Source organism: Tyto alba, unplaced genomic scaffold, assembly GCF_018691265.1.
Source record: "Tyto alba isolate M040663 unplaced genomic scaffold, T.alba_DEE_v4.0 Super-Scaffold_7, whole genome shotgun sequence".
NCBI lineage: Eukaryota > Metazoa > Chordata > Aves > Strigiformes > Tytonidae > Tyto > Tyto alba.
In genome coordinates this window covers 16,681,177-16,701,613 of record NW_024881328.1, presented here as the reverse complement: position 1 = coordinate 16,701,613, position 20,437 = coordinate 16,681,177, and the positions used below count along the sequence as shown (strand labels likewise).

Genomic DNA, 20,437 nt, shown 5'->3' with positions numbered 1-20,437 from the left:
GGCAGAATGGAAAGTTTCTGGGAGAGCATTGTGTCCATTAATGTCTTCTGTTTCATTTTTCATTTGGCAGTCGTGTTGGTTTCTACGTCAACACATTCCAGAGTATAGCAGGCCTAGAAGAGAACTTCCATAAAGAAATGAGCAAGGTAAGGCAATTAACAGCTTATCCTACTAATACACCATCTCTTCAATGTTATTAAAAAAAAAAAAAAGAAAAAAAAAAGAAAAATAAACATCTGGAGAGAACAGCATTTGTCCTATGTTAACCTGTAGTTTTTTCTGAGCCACTTAGGAGAAAGGTTGTCTGAGATAGTAATGTAAAGGGATGGAGCACAGGGAAGAGATCACAGGGCCATGCAGCAGTGAGGCATTTTTGAATCTTGGCAGGGCTCATTTGCAGATCCACAGAGTGAAGGGAAGCCACTTTCAGGCCTATCTCTTGCTGTCTTTTTTAGTTAGTCTATATTATGGATCTGTAACCTGGACACTTTCAGCCTATCTAATTTCCTCCTCCTGTTCTACCTGGCAGCAAGTTGCTCTGAACCCTCATCTATCTAGCTGTGGGGATGAAAACAACAGGGAATCTGCCAATCTGCAAGTCAGCTGAAGAATGAGATCTGACTCACTCCAGTTCCTCAAAAAGGCACTTCCCAGCAGTATTTCTGTTTTGTCTTCTTTACTGCCCTATGACCCAAAAGAAGGCATTCAAGTGCTTAGCGTGGCTCTTGCATGGGCCAGTTGGCCACGGGTTGGGAATCACAGCAGAAGCACTGCTGTAACATGGTGGTGGCAGGCTGAATCCTGGTGCTGTGTGCTAGTGCCCAGCAGAGACATTAGGAACAGGCTGTAGAAAAGTCCCCTATTGCTGCTTTCATTTACGAATATGTTCTTATTTTTTCACTTAAAAGCTAGAGACGTCTTGAATTCCTTACGTCTCTATGCTGCTCCTAAGAGCTGCACGCCCTCTGTAAACCTTGCACTAATCTTGATGAGCAACTGAGAAACCAGCTGGAAAACTCTTGTATTCCCTCCCCTCCCCAATGTCATCCTGACAACAAGACAGCCGCTAAGCAACAAGCAACATTATAGTCCTTCAGTTCCGAGCAGTCGGGGGCCCTCTGCCTTGGTGTAATGCATCAAGTTTGAGCCCTGCTGACATTTCATGTGGACCTCTCCAATTAATAGCCTGCTCTTCTCCACTGAGGGATAAACTGATTGTTAAGAATAAGGAGGATTGTTATAATTATCGCTTAGCTGCTGTTAACTTACATTCAAAAAAACATGGGAAAGATACTTGTTAGACAGGAATTCTCTTCTTCTATCATGTCTTGGATTTTTCTTTCTTAATGAGGTTTTTGTGAGAGCAGGGCTTTTGCTTTGTTCCATAAGAACCATCTGTTTCTTATTACTGCTATAGCATCCGATTAACTGCTGGTGTTGCTGGCATGATGCCTCCAACATTGATTGCATTGGATCCCTCCTCCTACCAATGATAAATCTGGCATCTCATCTTGTTTATGAATTGTCTGTTTCAGAGTAGGAGTGTCTGGAGTGAATATTGCAGCCTGCAGTGCCAGGGAGAGTTTAACCCCTAATATCGTGTCTCTGCAAAGATATCCAGGTCCTCCCAAAATGTAGATGGCCCAGGCAGCCTGTGAAGTCAAGGCTTGTTGTTGACTGGAAGTCTATCTGCCTTTGACTCCAAAGTTGAAATGGCCATATCCCAAGCTTTGGTAAGTGGTCTGAGGAACAGCTTTGGCTACAAATCCAATGTGAAGCTTCGGTTCTAGCACATAAACCCTTAGGTAACACTCTGCCCCCTTCTGCAGTGGTACCTGGCAGCACACCAGTGGGGACAGGTGATAGAGGAGGAAAGAGGATGATGTGTAAGGGAGACAGAGCATTCCCATGAGGCACCATCAGCTCTTCAACAGTTTGAGTGCTCTAGGATTTCATACCCCATGGAGGAGTGGAAACAGATGTAGGGCTGTCCTCTCTCGGGATAGCTGAGTATATGCACATGTCCAGGCACAAGCCTGTGTTTGCTCAGCCTGTGCAGGCCAGCCCAGACTCTCTTCTGGCACTTGGGCTCTTTTCTCATTCTTTTTCTTTCTTTTGTTTTTGTATTTTGCAGTTGAACCAAAACCTCCATGATGTCCTGCTGGGTCTAGACAAGCAGTACTCAGGCAATGCCTTCCCCGTTAAAGCACAGCCCAGGTCAGTAACTGTGGGAGTAGTGTCCTTCCCTCAGCAGGGGAGGAGGGATAGGGATGTCTCTACCAGGGGTATTGAAACCTCTGTGTTGTCAGCTGGGGAGTGATTTGACTTACCTGCATGTAGCCAGCCAGTGCCCCCCTGAGACTCCCTAGAGCATATCCAAGATTGCAGTTGGGATTGGGTGACAATGCAATACCTCTTATCTTTCTAGAATAGTATCTGGAGGCCTAAGCTTTCACTAGGTGATCATATTTAGGCAACTGACTCTTAGCTCTCCTTTTTTAAAGTCAGATTCACTAGGTGATCATATTTAGGCAACTGACTCTTAGCTCTCCTTTTTTAAAGTCAGATTCCATGCACTGATATGTAGTACTGAGCTGCCCTTCCTTCTTGGTTCAGTTGCCCAGAACCTGTCCTGTTCCTTCCCTCAAAAGCTTCCACCATGTATGTGCAGCTTGTGATCTTTGAACCACCTATTTGCCAAGGCTTTATGTTCCTCCTATGTACCCAGCTGAGGTGTGTTTCCTCTGTGTGTGTTGTGGAAGTAGTTGCAACCTCACTAATATGAGAAGTCCTGATCTCAGAGCACTTACAATCTGTACGTATGCAAGGAGGAGGTGTCCTCTAGGACTTCAGTTTTCTTTCCTCAGCTGGGTCCAGTCCTATATGGCTAAGTGCAAGTCTGCACATTCTCTAGCACTGAGAGGAAAGGGAGAGGTCGGGCTCTGGATGAGGCTGTCTGGCTCCCATCCAAATGTGTGAGTGATGAAACAGCGTCAGGCTCTGGCTTCCAGCTGCTGCTAATTCCATGTGCTGTGTGAGCAGAAGCACAGCCCAAGTCCTCAGTTGGTGTATTGATGGAGGGAGGAGGTGAAGTCAGCATGAAGGAAGGGCAAACTATGGTCTGAGTGCATTGATTCAGAAGGGCTAGATCAGCTGTTGAGACCTCTGTGTTCCCTTGTTCCTCCTCCCAGTTTAACCTCTTATTGGTCATGCATAGACAACATGTGTGTCTTGTTCTAGCAATGTGCATGGTGTTTGCCAGCTCTAAAGAAAGAGGACGTTTGAGGTGAATTTGGCCCCTGAATTTTGGATTACTAGCACCAAGTTTCCAAGATGCTAGTAGGAATGCTTCTTGCGAAAGTATCTTATACCAAGTTAGCATGGAGTGTCTGTTAATAATCCAGCAAGATTGAAGCCTTGTGAGGAGGCTGTGGTGCCCATCCTCTTGCTGCCATGTGCTGTGTTGTCTCTAATAGCAGCATCTCCCAGGGTCCTTGGAGGAGGATGAGTTATCAGGACAGATGAAGGCTGTAGCCATTGCTTTGTAAAGCTCCTTCCTTCTCCCTTTCTTCCTTGAGGAACTGATTTCAGGCTGTAGTGACAGCCTGGCTCAAACATATTTGTTGTTTTTGAGGCATGAAGTTTCTGGCCTGAAAGAGCTTCCAATGAATAAATTACCTGTCCTTATGATTCCTGCCCCCACAAACTGCTAGCTTCACCTGGGGCTGTAATGGGTGCCTCAGCTACAGTTCTGTGCTCTTTGACTGACTAAGAGACCGCTTGGCCCTAAAAACCAAAAATGAGTGCACGCACAGAGGTCCCTGTGTGGGTAGCCATCTGAGTGCTGCTGCTTCACCATTTACTCCCGGTATCTTGGCTGAGATGCCAGACCCGCCCCAGAGCGACTCCCTCCTGAGCACAGTGGAGCAGGGTGTTGTAGGAAGATATAGCAAAGGTTTTGCCAGAGTAATAAATAGGTTTTGCAGTGACCAGGAAATGCTGTGAGGCAATTCTGTCTCTCCTGCGCATCTGGCTTCTCATTGTGGTGCAGGGCTGGAGCGAGAGTGTGCAGGAGGAAATAGCCCTCACTGATCTGATTGCTCATTGTGGTTTGTAGTAGGAGCAGATGCTTCCCTAACCTTTCCCTACAGGGAAAGGGGACTGGAGATGGATACAATGGCAGGAAATGAATGAGGAGGTGTGAGAAGAGAGGCAATTATCTGTGCACATCATTACGGCATTCATGCGAGGCCCTACAGAAATATTTCTGTATCTGATGCTGGCTGTGTAGCACAGTAGCACAGGGCAGCTGATGTATTTCTGGGAACCTCAGACATATGTTTGGCATTTGTTTCTGAAGGAGTTTGAACATTCAGGGCTCAGATATTTAGAAGACCTAGGAGATCTGTAGCATTATCCTAATATAATCAGACAAACTGGAAAAGACATAGTAGGAAAGTTGCTGATTAGGTTCCACATATAAGACTGCTCACAGGCCACCTAAGTAAAGGAGAATGGGGAGCTTGTTTCTGGTGTACCAATATTTACAGGGGAAAGTGAGGAGCAGTAATTACCTGTGAAAAAAAAGGATATTTACAGTTCTCTGCTGGTCTATACAGCTTCCCATTTCTTCTCCTTCATATGCACCCTGGCCCCATATTCCAAAGAGCAGGGAAAACACTAGTTTGTTCACATATATGTAGATCTTTAGTAGGCACCAAAAGCCCTCTCCTACCCTCCTCAAACCATGCCATAGCTTTCTAGGAAACAAAGGAAGTGTGTATGTGTGTGTGTGTGTGTGAGAGAGAGAGAGGGAGGAGATCTTGTCATCTCAATTACAGTGAGTTTTGTGGCACCAAGCGAACAGGTGTTCAGAAGCTTAACTTTTCCTCCTTGGTTGACTGTGTCATCCTGTAACGGAAATGATTTACGTGCCATCTTCAACAGAAAGAAAACTAAACTGTTCGCCAGGCTGAGGAAAAAGATGAGCAGGTACCGGTACGAAGAGCAGCATTTCGATACATGTTTGATTTAGTTCCTAAAACTGGAGAGGCTGTTGCTGGACTCTAACAGCCTGGCACGTGTTAACCCTGTGATGGGTCCTTTGCATGATACGATGTGTTCATGGCCTGCTGGGTCCTGCTGAGATCTCTCTGTGTCTGGATAATCCCATTAACTGCTTGTGTTTCTGGTTTGAATTCTTGCTTCTTTTCCTATCTAAGAAGGCAGTGTGAAATCTCAGGTGTTGTCTGTTCAGTTGCTTTTGTGTGACTAAAAGCACAGTGCTGGGTTTTCCGTGGGAAACATGGGTAATTTTGATGATTAACAGATTTTAGTTTTACCTACTGGGCCTTTCCCTTTTAAACAGGTTTGAAATACTGCATTCTCATTCCCTGTCTGGCTAGGGAGGACCATGAAGTCCAAACTTAGAAGTCTCATCCTATCTACCTTTTGCAGTTAGGAGGATGATGAGGTGGGAGGAGGACACTTCTACCTTTGTTCATTACTTGCTCTGTTCTTGAGGGTCCTCACTATCTTGCTCCATCCATTTAAAATTTTGTGCAGGGCTGAAGGAAAAGGAAGCCTGTTGTCTTGTATAAAGACTAATGTCATCATCTTGCCTTTCAAGACAGTGATGACACTGAATAACTGGATTGCTATTATGCCTAGAGTTACCATAGCCAAGGTCAAGGACTTACAAGAACATGCTCTGGAGTAAAATGGGAATTGCAGCATAATGGCATAGAGACTTCCTCTGTTTTTCTTAGTCTTTGTGTTGGTACTCCCTCTATGGAGTCCTTACAAGAAGAAAAAAAAAAAAAGAAATTCTCAAGATGATGTCCTGCTAGCAATAAAAGCAAGTGCTACTGGGTTGGGATCCTTGTTTTTCTGATCCTGGTTTCCAGCTGACTAGGGCAAGTTATACAACCCTTCTCTTTGTCTCTGCTATGCAACCTTTGTAAAGTGGGAAGTTGGATGGTGGAGAATGGTAATTTCACAGGGAAGCTGATAGGAAATCTTGATTTTTATATCCTCAAATGAAAAGTAGTGAAGGAATGTCTTGTGTTGTTACTATTCTGAAGTTTTCTGCTGTAGGAAAAGGAAGGTTCACAGAAGTTCTTCTCTGGATTGGACTTGATTGGAGCAGTGTTGTACTTGAACCAGGCAGGAGGTCTAATATTTCCAGTCACTGAGAATGGACAAATGCTACAGCAGAGGTGGAGCTAGTGAATCTCATCTCGATGAGCTCTAGCCACAATGTCTTCCTGCTCTGACCTGATAAAAGTCCAACTGGATCAGCAGTTAAGGTGCCTGACCTGGGCTGTGCAGGGGGTTTCTGCTGTCAGAGCAGCTGCTGGGGTCACAGAGGAAAGTGTAACCCTTGGTGCAGGGAAGGATGGTCTGAGACTTAGTTGCTCTTTAATCTGCAGCAAGAATGTACATTTGTGCCAATATATGTGTGGGTATGTAGGTACTTTTTTCTCTTTTTTCCTGCCCCCTCTCTTTTTTTTTTTTTCTTTAACTAGTTTTGCAGCCTGCTTTGATGCTAAAAAATAAATTACTTTTGGCTAAGAAACCCTGTCTGATTCTTAGCTGAGATGCCAACCAATTTTTCTTTTTAACTGCAGAACTTGGCAGGAGGTGACTGGTCTGTTTTTACCATATTGGAAAGTAGGTTTTATCTTGTAATGTATGACTGCTACAAGCACGCGGGAACCCCATCTGCAGATGTTACTCTGCTCTTCCAGAACAGATGAGGCAGCCCCATGAGGGGTCTGGAAGCTCAGCAGCACTAAAAGAGGCTGGGGAATTTTGGCTTTCCCTTCAGCTGCAGTAACTGCATTAGACCCTGTTCTTAGCTCTCTATTTGCAGAAGAAAGTTGATACCCCCTTCCCCACGTGATATTCCTGGATTTGACATTGCTTCCCAATTGCTTATGGGAAGGAAAAGGAGAGCGCAATGACCTCCTTGATTTGTCTTTTTTTTTTTTTTTTTTTTTTTTGACTGTGGTACTCACGTTTGGTCAGTTGGGGACAGTGCCTACACTCTTGTTTTTCCCTGTATTTCCTGGAGCAAGCAGTCAGTTTGGAGACAGGACTTTGCTTTGCGTGGTCACCGTGTGCTCCCTGGGGACCCATGAAGGACAGAGGATACTTATGACAAGTTCACTTGATGCTGGTTGCACTGGCTAAATGTGTGCAAAGCAACAAGTGCAGGAATGAAGGTGCTTCTCAGGGGGCTGGAAAAGGCTCAGCCAAAATTAGCACTGGCATTTTCCTGGGGAGATCAGCCAACACATCAAACAATCTGTAAATAGTAGTGACTTAATGAAGGCTTTAGTGTGGGGCCCTCTCAGCCCTTGTATAATGAGGGGAAGAAACTGGGCTGCCTCTCATGTGGGAACCTTTTACCAATACAGCTCCTAATTAAGTCACTGCCAGGCACCTGAAATAAGGCACTAAAAAGCTGTTTCATGGCCTATAGAAAATAAGCCTGAACTACTTTCTCACTGCTAGAAATGGCCTCTTCAGGTCCTTAGAAGGAAAAGTCTACCCTTGTGTTGGTAGGCCAGCTGATGGCCAGTAGTCTCAATATTGCCAGTGTAGTCTGGGCATTTGAGGATTCCTAGCAGTCTAATTGTAGATCACTGTCATCCATCCTCTTCAAAGTGCTTTCAACTCCAGGGAGGGTAGCATGTAATTTTTCCCCAATTCTAGCATCGGAGTACATTTTCTGTTGTTTGCTGCTGTTCCATGATGACTCCTATTTAGAGCAGGACTTTCTTACCTTCACCCTCCAGCCATTACTGCTTTTAATCTGTAGCACAAGCTCGTCAATTTTGCAGAATCCTTCACACAACCCACTGTTCTGAAGTGATTTCTGGGGACCTCTGAGGAAGTACACTGTAGGCATATCCAGTCAAACTGAAGAGCTGCAGGGGTTGTCGTACATGTTCTTTAGTCCCTCCTCTTCCCTTTTTTCTCTTCCTTTCCTTCTTTTTTCCCTTGATGTGTGTGCCCCTGGTTGAGAGCTGCTGACAGAGAACATCAGTGGATTTGTTGCACTACATTGGTGTGCTGCTGGCATTGGTGTCATCAGAAATTTCTGAACTGCATGTGGACCTGAACACAAGCGCTTTGTGGGGAAATGTGTGTGTGGGGTATGGATATGGGGAGAAAGTGGGCGGAATGGGTGAGGGGGAAGTGAACGAAGAGGGAATGGGATGGGGAGCTTGAAAGCTGGAATGCTGAGTAGGGGGAGATGCTTGCTTGGAAGGGGAGGTTTGTTGAAATGCCTTGCTGTCCCTTCTTCCTCTTGCTGTCCCCCTACTTGTGAGTGTTTAGGAATGAGCCATCATGCATGTTAGCCAATGATCACCACACCTTGGGCATCCACATATGAGTGGATGTACATGTATGGAGGTCTGGGGTCTTTTGGGATGGAGTTAAGAAGTAATTAACTTGATGTCCCTGCAAAATCAGGTCTGCATTGCTCTAGTCCTGGCTCTATGCCAGAATTTATTGTCTCAAGTTGTAGGGAGGGATCTGTTCCTTTCAGCCTTCTCCCAAGGCCTTTCACTTTGCGAGAACTTCAACTTTAGAAGTGGAAGCAAATATCTTTCCCTGTAGATGAGGTTGCACGGCCCTTTTGCAATAGTCTGCAATTCTGTTTTCAGCTGTGTATAGTTTTGCCAAACTGTAACCTCTTCTGCTAAAATAGTCCCTACCAGTGTCTGTGATCCTGCATGACTTGAGATAAATTGATTAGTTGTTTTTTTGGGAGCTGAATTTCAGCCAAGATGACTCAGCTGTTCCTGAGAATTAGGCTGGGGAAATGGTTTTACCTTTATTCCTGTTGAAACTCTCTGGTAACCAACTTTTTAGTAAATCTCTCATGATTCTGTACTTTGAAACACAGGCTTGACACTTGGCCAGGGTGTGCCCTCAGGGAAATGCATGTGCCTCTTGTCACTGTTTTGAAAAATCTGTCAAAATCTGGCCAAGTTATGAACCAACAAATGCCATTGGCATATGCTTCTTGCATCTTAATTCCCTGAAGAATCCCTCCTGACTGTGTGTCAGAAACAGTCCCGGAATAAGGACCAACTGGAAAGGCAAGGGCAGAAAGGGGTTCATCATTGGAAACAAGGCTGGGGTGGCTTTCCATAATAGAGAAATCTTTGTTAGTAGCCAGAAGCTCACTGTTTCTTTGCCATCTGGAATGATCTGTCAAACCTCTGGCTACTTTGCCCCTCTTCCAGCTTAGCCAGTTTGCACCTCATAAAGGAATATGATATTCTGCAGTTACAGTCTTAGTTCAGGTGTTATGAATCTGTTAGGCACACATGCAGGTGTCAGTATACTACCATGCAGAAAAATCCGTATCTGTAGAATTTATAACTAAATGAGCTGCACAGAACTCCTTCCCCCATCTGTTTCCCCAGTATTAAAAGACTATGACTTAATGTCAGGCACTTATTTTAGAATTTAGCAGGATTAAGGATGCCTGCTTGTTTTTTTTGTTTTTGTTTTTCTGTGTCTGAGGCAAAGTATATCCATGCAGTAGGAATTTAGTGAGTAGCCTTCTGCACAGTAATGCTGCTGCAGTGTGTTAGACTGCAAGCAACTCGGGAAAGATGCTTCTCAGAAGCTTGTAGAGACTTCAGATGTCTTCATCGCGTATCTGGGCAGCGAAGCAAAGAGATAACGGAGGCCAGTGATTTGTGCTGGTTAGCACAACTCCTCCTAGGCCTGTCTCAGACTTCTCTCTTTCTCTTTCCCTCTCTCTCCCTTTATCTCTCCACTTCCTTCAGTGACAGCACCCCAGCGAAAGCAAATAAAAGCCCCTCGCCTCCACCAGATGGATCTCCCGTCACCAGCCCTGAGACCAAGACTGTCAACCATGAGCTGGAACCGTCCACTTTGGAAGCACCTGGGGCAAGCATCCCAAAGTCACCATCTCAGGTAGTGTCCCCATGACATTGACCATGTCTTTGCAGTATGACCACTGATGGTACAAGCTCCGTGAGTCAAAGATATCTATCAATAGTTTTGTTGGACCTCTGCCTGCTACTGAGCACAGAGAATATGACATGACAGTTGTTCTCCTTCACTGCTTCCTGAGAATGCAAATTTCTCATTGGTCATCTCTAGCTCATACAGGGAAGAACTAAGCTGTTTCTGAATGCCTCTGCAGGGGGAAGGCCTGCAGAGACATTTTGCTGCCTGGTAGGATGGCCAAGAAGATCCAGGGAGGATGGAGTTGTAGCTAGGTGAAGAATTTTGTTCTTTACATTTGAATTAATCTGTAGACTTCAATGGTCCAGTTTCTTCTCAAGAACTTCTGTAACACAGGAAGGCTGAAAGAAAAAAGTTTAATAAGGTTAAGGAGAAAATATGTACTTTGTATGATATTTTACTTTAATCCCAAGATAAAAATATTATGCTAAAAATAAAGACACAATATAAATAAATTAGGAAGGTACCAGGAAGAAGGCTGTCCATTTGATGAAGTCTGATACCTTCCATGTGGCCTTTGTTAGTCCTTTCCTTACACAGTGCCATGTTCAAAATAGCAGATGTAGCTCCTGCTACTCAGCATATCATACAACATGTTTTACTGTGGGATTTAAGGAAAGTAAAACATTTGCTTCCTCTTCACATCCCCCTATTGCTGTGTAGGGGAAAAGCTTAGTAGGGAAAAGTAGTAACTAGGCCAGATTTATGTCTGGTGCCAATCCCTAGCATTTCAGTAAGTGGGATACCAGGGAGGAATCTTCCAGGAAGAATTAAAGCTGAGAGGGGTTCTGGCCAAACGGGTAAATGAAAACCTATTGCTTCTGAAAAGAGATGGGTGCAACCCAGAACTTCCTTGCTGTTGTCATACATAGCAGTGTGAGTCCAAACCCAGGCTTATGGTGTAGGCTGTCTCCTGTTTCTGAATAGCCTCTCACGATATTTCTATCTCCACTGCATTTCTGATTTTCAGGATTATCTAGGGACAATAAGGGGATGTTTGTACATTGGAAAAAGGGTCTTTTCCAGCCCTGTGAGATGTGTGGGTGCCTGCCAGTGTTTTTTCAGGACTTCTTCAGAGTCTCTGCGGCACTCAGCATTGCACAGCCTAGAGTGGTTTCACCACCACCCTGACTAGGATCTTGGAGTAGGATGTATGTATGGGGATGGAGAATAATGCATCCAGACTTGCCTTCCTGTTTTGTCAGAGATTGCCGTAACTTGTTTGAAATTTGGGACAAGAAATCATACAGATTTACTGAGCCGTTCACTTCAGACTTCACTCACTCTGCCTGTGGATTTGTCTTGCTGAGTTTGGCTTCTTCCCTTTCCTTTAAGTAGCACAGGTAAGCCTTGTTTTTGCCAGCCTGTGAGTGCTTGCTCATTCACTTGCTGCCTTCCTGCCCACAGGAATGGGGCTGGAGGCACCCGTTGTCTAGCAAGCAGAATATTCCAGTGCAGCGCTGGCTGGAACCTCAGATGGGTCACAGGCAAGACTGAAATGGTATTTGCAGCTAATGCTGCCACCGCCTGGCAGCTCTTTCCCAATTGTACTCACTCTCCCGGGCCTCACTACAGTGAAGAACAAGATCTCCACTCGGTATTTGTACTAGGTACTAAGAAATGGAAGGAAGTCAAGGGCAGGGATTTCATACTCAGAGCCAAGCCTGGTGTCTGTATGGATAAAATCTAGAAGCTAAGTGTGTGTCTGCTTGCCAGCCAGCTGGAAAACAAAAGTGTCTACTCTCAGTAGTAGTCTTGACTACTACTGTAACAGTGCTTCACTTTAATACTGAAATCTTCACAGGTGTCATTACTTTTGCCCTATGGGTAAGTGATTTGTTCCAGGGTCCTCCTAGGGAGGCTAGGGGCCTCATCCTCTGGGGGACAACGGAGCAAAAAGCAACAAGCAAGTATAATTCTCTGGCCTCTTCCTCTCTGAAATACTAATGCAAACCATAAGCAAAGACTATGGAGTGAAGGACAGCAAAACAGGAGAGACCAAATAAATACTAAGTTTAGAACTGTTTTTTATTCCAAAAAAAAAATAGCTCTTTTACTGTGCTTTAATTCTTGAAAAAAACTTTTTTCTGTCTTTTGGAAGAAGCAACTGCTATCAGCTCCTCACACTGAGTAATTTGACGATGACACAGGACTTCAGGGGTCTGTGAAATTTCAAAGGTCAGACTTTTGCTCTCAGTTACACCACTGAAACACTGTACTGTGCTTTTGAAATCAGTGCAGCTATGTTGAATTTAGACAGGTCAATCTCTGTGGGATCCAAATCAGAAGAAAAATTTTAGAGGATTTGTTTTATTCTAGGTGGCAAAGTTGTTAATGCTTGTGAATTTCTAGTTATAATCCAACATCAATATGCAATCCTGTTGCCTTTGAAATGTGGTTTTAGACTGATATTTGAGGTAATGCTGGACACTCGAAATGGTGGTCTCTGAGACACTAATACATTGGAAGAAAGGAGACTTTCTATTTTAGAGAAATCAATAGCAGAAGATTTGGGATCTTTCTGACTTTAGAGTTTTTAACTGGAGAATTAAGAATAGCTCTTCCCTGAAATTTCTGGTCCCTTTTTGCAACTGACAAGCAGGTGATTTTCAGGAGGGGATTGTTCTCAGAGAATATGGACACACCACCTTCTGCAAACAGTGAAAAGTTGGAAGTGAACACCCTACTTTCATTATTTCCCCTAGCCAGCTATCCAGTGGAAAATATGTGTTTGCATACTTACACTCTGTAAAGTAGATTAAACTAGTAGAAAAATGGGCATATCCTTAACAATCTGAATAAATGCCTTTTAGAGCTCAGTTACATGCTGGAGGAGTGTGAACACAGGACTAGGAATTGGGGATTGTTGTGTCTCCTATCTGGGCCTGACACTGATGTACTGGGGGTCCATTGTCAGGTCTCTTAGTCTTGCTGCCTTGGGATCCTTGGTACGATGGGAAGATCAAGTAACTGTAAAACATCGCTGTAAATGTCACTGCTGAGCGTGGCTGTGGTGCTGGGAACATGTGTGGCTGTTTTGTTCTAACACAGCAGCAGCTCCTCAGAGTTTGATTTGATCTAGAAATAATCACTGAGCCTTGGGCACAGAAAAATGTGAAAAGGATGTGGATGGGTTGACCTAGGGAGGGTCTACCACAGTTTCCCAGGGGGTTGTGGTTGCAGTGTCAGGCTGAGTCTTTTAACGTGATGGTGGGTATTAGGATGGGTTAGTTATGAGATACAAACTTTGTGTTCTCTGGGGTCTCCATCTGGGAAACATGACTTCATAACTCAATGGTCATTGGTGAAACTGAGAGCAGAGTTGGGCCCACAGCAGTCATAGCTTCTCAGGAGTCTGAATTGTTCTTGCCTAAAGCTGAGAAGTGATAAGATGCCACCCAGATCTCCTTCAGATCCTTCTTATGGTACATGGATAACTGGTGCATGAAGGAAGCAGTACTGGGCAGATCAGAGTCTGTGTTCATGGTCACCTACCTATAATAGGACAAATTGAGTATGATCTTTCAGTCCCTTAGGTATGGTAAGTATGGCAAAGGGAGGTGGTACTGTCCTAGTCTATTGAACTGTGTTCTCAGAAAATGATCTGCTCCCCTTCCTAGTGGTTCTTTTGAAGGTTGCACATACTTTAATTATGTATGCATGTCCTGTCAATGCATATTAATTGTGTTACGCTTCTCCTCTGCAGAGGGAAACTTGCCCACGGCTGAAGTGTAACTAATGATGCCAAACCTTCTCTGAAGGCCTGTGGTTGTTTTTTTGTTTTGTTTCAATTCAGTCCTTCACCCTCCCTCCCTCTCTCTTCAGATGGAGTTGATTGGATCCTGCTCTGTTCCTGTGGTTGTGATTTCCCTCACCTTCAGTTTTTTGTGGCTAACCTGGTTCCTGTCTCTGGTTTTTTTGGGTGTCGCCGTCTGTGCTGTGGCCGTGTGCTCACTTGCATGCAGTTGAGGAAAGGGCCTCCGGTGCCTCCGCCTCCAAAAGTCACCCCCTCCAAGGAGATCAAGCAGGAGAACATCATCAGTCTGTTTGATGACAATTTTGTCCCTGAGATAAGTGTGACAACCCCTTCGCAGGTCAGCTGCTATGCCCTGCCTTATATTTGTCTGCTTCTTAATTTTTCCTTCTGACCTTTCTTCTCTTTGGAGGTGTCAAGCCATGAAACCTGGTCAGGTGAAGGAGGCAGGCAAACTCAGCATTGGACCTCAGAAGGCATAAGGGTTAACTAGGAGACTAGCTTAGAGGGGAGGGTGGCTAGAAGGCAGCTTTGACTAATACCCGTTGCCCTTTGAGAGCTTTCATTCATAGAAGAAACAGAAGAAATGCAACTGGTGAAGGTGCCAGAAGGTAATCACTGCATTTGTTCAGCAGCAATGCACATGGATTATGTCTCCCCTCATGTTCTATGATGTGTTCTCTCCAGACCCCACTGATCCTGGATGTGAACGAAGAATGTGTTTTCTGCTCTTGTACAGCCCCAAGTGCTGACCCTGGCATCTGTGGCAGTTCTGGGAGAAGGCAGTTTTGTGCTCTCTATACCTTCACACATGGGCTTTGTGGTCTAAAGTCCACAGCTGCACAGGAAAGGCCAACAGGAATTGTATAAATTTGTCTTTGCAGAGAATAGGTGCCTCCAGTTTAGATGGGCAGGACTGTGCCTCCTGTGAATTCAAGACTGCTGACAGTCTGTCACTCTTCACCAGCCAGTGGTTCCCATCAGAATATTTCCTTCCTGTCATGCGGAACCTTCTGAAGCCCTAAAAAAGGAAAAACATTTTCAAATTATATATTTTCCTCTTCACTTGCCTTTTGACGTACATCACTGCAAGAGAGGATACGCAGGTGGGAGATTCCATGTTGGATCTAGGAGAATCATAGTCCTTATGTGTATAAGAGCCTGACCAGATTTCTGGCTGTATCATGAGATACATGCATCTACTTCTTTTTTATATATATATATGTATATATATTTAAATATTTTTTTCCTAAATACTTGTTAAAGCACAAGTAAATTTGTTAAAGCACAAGTAATGTCTCTATCAGTACTCGTTTGTGGCTTATTCCATAACTTTTCCTTGCATCATGCTGCTTCATTGCCTCTGGTTTCCCACCTTCCACCCAGCTGCTGAGGAGCAGAGATGGAGTGGGGAAGGGAGGAAGCTCATGTCAGATTTTGCATTGCAACAGATAAAGCTTGCAGAGCAGAGAGATGATAGGACAGCAGTGTTGGAAGGTGGGGACCACAGGCAGCTGAGCAACTCTCAATTATTTTCTATGCTTCTTTCTCCTGTATCCTAATGGACAGCTCCGTCTGCTCCGTGGTTTGTATCATATATTTCCATGTGAACATCAGCCCTTAGTCAGACATACTGCTGCACCTGATCAGTGCTCTGCCCCAGGATGGGATCTGCTGTGACTTGCAATCAGATGGGGGTTCTTAGAGAGGACACTGGTTGCCAGAACAATCTTCACTGAAGCACTCAACAGCTACTAGCATTCAGTGTGTTGCCCAGGGCCATTCTGTTCAGGTGTCTTAGCTCCAATAAGCTGCCTTGTGGGAGATATGGGTAAGGGTAAGGGATGCTAGCCCTTGCATGTAAGTCTTGAATGGCAGGTAAGATTATTCCATGACTGGAGCCTTTGATCTCTCACTACCAAACAAAACTAAAGATTAGGGTTGGAGCCTCTCTGATGGGTGACCCAGATGTGCTGGAGAAGTGTACTAGAATGCTAGCTGGTTTTTGTTTACTGACCAGGGCTAATTATTGTGAGATAGGAGAGCTTGGTTCCTTGTCCTCATCCTTCTGGATCTCAAAAAGAGATGTTCATAAGGGAGAGAAAAATCTATAAGAGAATTGGAGTAAGACAAAACTAGAGGAGATGAAAATGATGGTGGTGTGGTTTGTATTCAGAGGATTTTCTCTTAAACGGTGTCTCTTGCTACATCAAATAGTTTTTTCCATTGTGGGGCTATGATATAATTGTGGAGAGCATCCTGCCACACCTTGTGTGCATTGGAAAAGTAGCTGAAGCAGTAGGGCCAGTGACCTGGGAGGTCAGTGGAAACAGGGTCAAGTCTTCCTGGAGGGAGCAGCTTTCTCTGAAGTTGAGTAGAAGGGAGTGTCTTGTAGTGGTTAAGTTAGATCTAAAAACCAAAAATGATAGCTCAGTTTTGAATACTAATAACTCATGTCCTTTGTAGCAAATGTTTTATTAATGGTAATCAGCAAACGTGCCATCATTGTCTTTAGCTAGAGCGGTAATCAGTCAAAGGGAGTTATTCTGCTGATTTTGAAGAGAGTAGTAAAGCTTTTCAATTTTATGCTTTTTCAGAAGTTTTGTGTGTGTGCATGTTTCTGAGATGTTCAGAAATGGAAACCATTCAAAACAACTTTTTTCGACTGGGGAGTGATTTAAATCCCTTAGGTAGGGTGAGCTGCCATATTCGGTGTTTCTGTCTCAGAAGGCAGAGGGGGTTAGGAGCTTTGGGAGTTAGCTCTGAGGTCTCTCAGACTTGTCTTCCAGCAGTTTGAGTGGTTTTCTGCCTGGATCTGTGTTCCTGAGATAAGTTGTATGGATGGCAGCTCTTCTGTATGCGGCTCGAGGGAGTCTGAGTACAAAGGCAGCTGGATGAGCTATGGGGAATAGATATAAATAGAAGAGCAGCCCTTCTGAGTCACTCGTGGCAGTGATCCTTTTGACCACAGCAGGTCAGGATCTTACACCATTTGGCCAGCTGGGAAGATGAATGAGTCCTGGGGAAAAGGCTCAGGTTTGGTTTACAACAGCACCCATACGAACTGTCCATGATTATAGGTGCCAAGGAGTCAGGAGTCACGTCAGGTGTTTGCATTGCCACCATGTCTTCTGTGCTTGCAGCCTTAGCTCCTGGATATCACATATCCTGCCTCTACTGTGTGCATGTGTGTGTGTCTAATGCTCGTACTGCTTTTCTTCCTCACTGCTGCCAAGTTTGATGCCCCTGGGCCCTTCCAGGAGGGAGCCAGCCTGTTGGATCTGGATTTTGATCCCATTAAACCAGATGCCACTGTGGGCAAGACCCCCACACCCGCCTCCCAGGTTGGTTCATATCACCGTTTCTTCTTCCTTCATAACTGACTTGTTGCCACATGTGGTGTGACCTGCACCCACGTGAATGATAATGTGGACCTGAGTTATGGGTGGCTGGGCTGGGTGCCCAGACCTGTGCCTTGCAGATGGGCACCTTAATCTTCTCTGCTGGATGTGTAAGTCCAGTGAGAATCAGGTGGCTATTAGCCTGGCCACAGTCTGGCACTAAGTGTTTGTGGGATGCTTGTGCTTTGCTCTGATGATCTACTGATTGACAACTTGTTCAACTTAATGTATGTCCCTCCCTAGATTAGCATCGTCTGTGTGCTATATGGATTTAAACTGTTACTCTGTGGATGGGAATTCAGACTCAGTTCTGTGCTACTGGTATAAATTGCTCTCAAAGGGATTTTTAATAAACAGACATTCTGATCTGCAGTTAGTTAAGGTGAATAAAGCTGTAGATGGATATTCAAGTGATGTGAAGCCCTTTTTTTCTGGGTATAACATAGCCTCTGTTCATATTTAAGAAGTAGCTTCCCCCCTGAGCACAGTGCTGTCCAGTGCAGAATCAAAAAAGAAGATTGCTAATTCTGGTCTAGCCTCTACTTGGTCCTGTCCACTGTTAGAGGCAGGTGGACTGCACTTCACTTTATGTCTAAATGGCTGGAGGCTTTGAAGCTCATCCTGAATTTGGCTGCTGTCCTCCGAGACGTTCCAAGTCATATATATGAAATGGTTATTTTTTGTGTGTGGTTGCCATTAAAATTTGTAATAAACCTAATTGGGATGTTTACAGTATTTCTCCAGTATCATCAGGTCAGGTAGGCCTGTATAACACAGATTTTGTAGCCATAAGACCTCTCTTACTAGAGAGATCAAACATTAGGCATTTGATTCTTCTAAATTAAAATAATGTATCTGCATGATACTAGTTATTGTCATAGTTTGATACACACCAGTATGACAAGCTACCACTTTCTGGAACTTTAAGTGAGCAGATTGGCATTTCATATCTTGTCTGATAGAACAAGCTGCATGCCAGGCTAAGCTTTTTAATTTATTTACAGGCATTTTTTTTTTCCTGAATCATTAGTTATAACTTGGATAAATGGGTATCCTGGCATAGGATACAAGTATAAATTTGACTGAAAATGGATTTGTTTGTTACCTTTCAAGCAAGCAATAAATACTACACTGAGCGGATTTCCCAAAACTGTTCAGCAATAACATATTTAGTGTTCTAATATATTTATTATTAGCTTCAGAGGTCATTAAAAAAAAAGAGTCTGAAATCAATACTTTCTAATGGTAACCACAGTACAAAACCTAGTGAAAACCTCCTAGTTTTCAGAGCAGTAAGATTTATTTCCTATAGGGTGGGCACTATGGTAAAGAGGTTAAGATGTTTCACTACGGATCAAAAGACAACAGCTGAAGTCTTGTTCTGAAATCATATTAACTCTACTGGGTATGGGTATATGGGAACATACTTAACCCTGATGGACCACAAACCCATGAGTGTTTTTTTTTCTGGCGATGTGGTCTGCCACTGATAACTGAATGTGGCTTGGCTGTCTCCCTTCATACCAGAGGTAGAAAAACCCCTTACTCAAATGTCTTTGTACTTAAATTTGCATATGTAGTAGGGAAGGGTGTATAAAAATCAGGTACTAAAAAAATATTTTTAAAACATGCAGAGGTAGGCGCTGTGAATGTGTATGTCTGCTTTAGTCTGATCAACATCTGTAATGTTTGTGCTCACTGAAATAATCACGTATAATCATGTTTTATTTTTGTTGCTCTTTGACATGCTTAGTCTTTACCTTGGGATTTATGGGAGGTAAGAACTTCATATGGCTTTCATCTCTCATTGTGTACTGTGCATGTGCCAGGCCATCTCTGTACGCATACCTGTCTCCTTTTCCTTTCTGCACACCCCAAACCAAAGTTGCTCCATGTGCTGCTGAACCCACTTTTGCACCTTCTGTGAAGCCCCAGGGGCAGCCAGATGTTTGCAAGTCAGGTCTGGCACTCTGAAACTTATGTCTCCATCAACGCACATTGCCTTTCCCTGCTAACTCACTCATCTTTCCTTTGGCGTGATGCTGTGACATTCTCAAACTTAATCTCACTGTGGCATCATCCGTACCCTCTGCTCCTTGATATTTGCTAAACTTTGTACAACCTGTTGGTCTTATGTGCAATGCATAAATGCCTCGGCTGCCCTTCGTCCTTACTGCCTGTACCATTGGGTATACGTACACATTTGGAATTATTTGTGGTGTTTGTTCATTGATCATCGTTGCCAGAAAGGCTGATGCTGATGTGAAATAGCTCAGCCTGTGTTTACACTGAAAGTTAAGTGCAGGCTCAACATTTATCTGGCATCTGCCACAACCTCAGCTTTGGAGCTTGCTGACAAAGGAGACCCTACACATGCTCTGGATCTGAACAAAAGCCAGACCCTCCTTGATGCCCTCTAGATGTATTGGCCCTGGGAAGGTCTCAGATTGCTGCAGATTAGCCCATTGGGAGATATTTCAAGCACAACTGCTTTTGAGCCCCTCTGGACAAACAGCCAGCAGCATGGACAGAGAATGCTTGGTCTAGGCACTCATGCCTGTGATTTGAGCTGGCTATATCCCATGGTGTAGATGTAAGCACAGGTCCTTGGCTTGTGCTGGGGAATCTAGTCCTGCCAACCTTTCAGTTTTCAAGGGCCAGATCACCACCTAGAGTCAGTACTTGGGAGGACGTGACTAACCCTTGCTGAGACCCTGGCCCAAGGACTCACTGTTGGCCAGTACTCTCTTTCACATGAACTTGGGTCACACCGAGAAAGATGCTTCCCTTGTGTGTTTTATCAGCCATCAGTGTTTAACATCTGGCATTCCTCTGTATGTGCATTGTCAGTCTGTCTTAGAAAACAAGTCCGTGTTTTTTCAAGGAAATATGCCGTTCAAGTGGATGGGCAGGGTTGAGGTATGACTGTATCTGATTGAGCTGTGCTAACAGTCTGGGGTGTAAAAAGTGTTTCTAGGATTGAAGAAATGGCCCAAAACTGATATAACCTAAAGGACACTTTAATCAGCTGGGAAATGCTACTAGTCAAGATGTTCTCACCATGCCAGTTCTTACCTTGGCATATGACATGGTTAAAGAGCAGAGCTCCCTATATCTGCGGAATCCTCCTCTTCAAGTCTTCTGAAGTGTGTTTGTTCTGATGTTCTCAGCTGTTGATGGAAGGAGGCGTGCTGCAAGGTTACATAGTCCCATATGCCATGAGGTTAACAACTGCATAGAAATTTGGATACAGCAGAACGTG

At 44.2% G+C, this 20,437-nt stretch overlaps 1 protein-coding gene across 5 annotated transcripts in view; it reads left to right on the top strand.

Annotated features, from left to right (window-relative positions):
- The window catches only part of BIN1 (bridging integrator 1), a 101,937-nt gene that overhangs the window by 67,936 nt on the left and 13,564 nt on the right, over nt 1-20,437 (top strand). For 2 of the 5 annotated variants that reach the window (XM_033003901.2, XM_033003899.2), the window contains 6 exons: nt 71-146; nt 2,135-2,217; nt 9,816-9,966; nt 13,986-14,114; nt 17,011-17,118; nt 18,929-18,952. In XM_033003901.2, coding sequence (XP_032859792.1) covers nt 71-146; nt 2,135-2,217; nt 9,816-9,966; nt 13,986-14,114; nt 17,011-17,118; nt 18,929-18,952 — 571 coding nt within the window. The remainder of the gene's footprint in view (nt 1-70; nt 147-2,134; nt 2,218-9,815; nt 9,967-13,985; nt 14,115-17,010; nt 17,119-18,928; nt 18,953-20,437) is intronic. The other 3 variants (XM_033003903.2, XM_033003902.2, XM_033003900.2) reach the window with 2 other exon arrangements.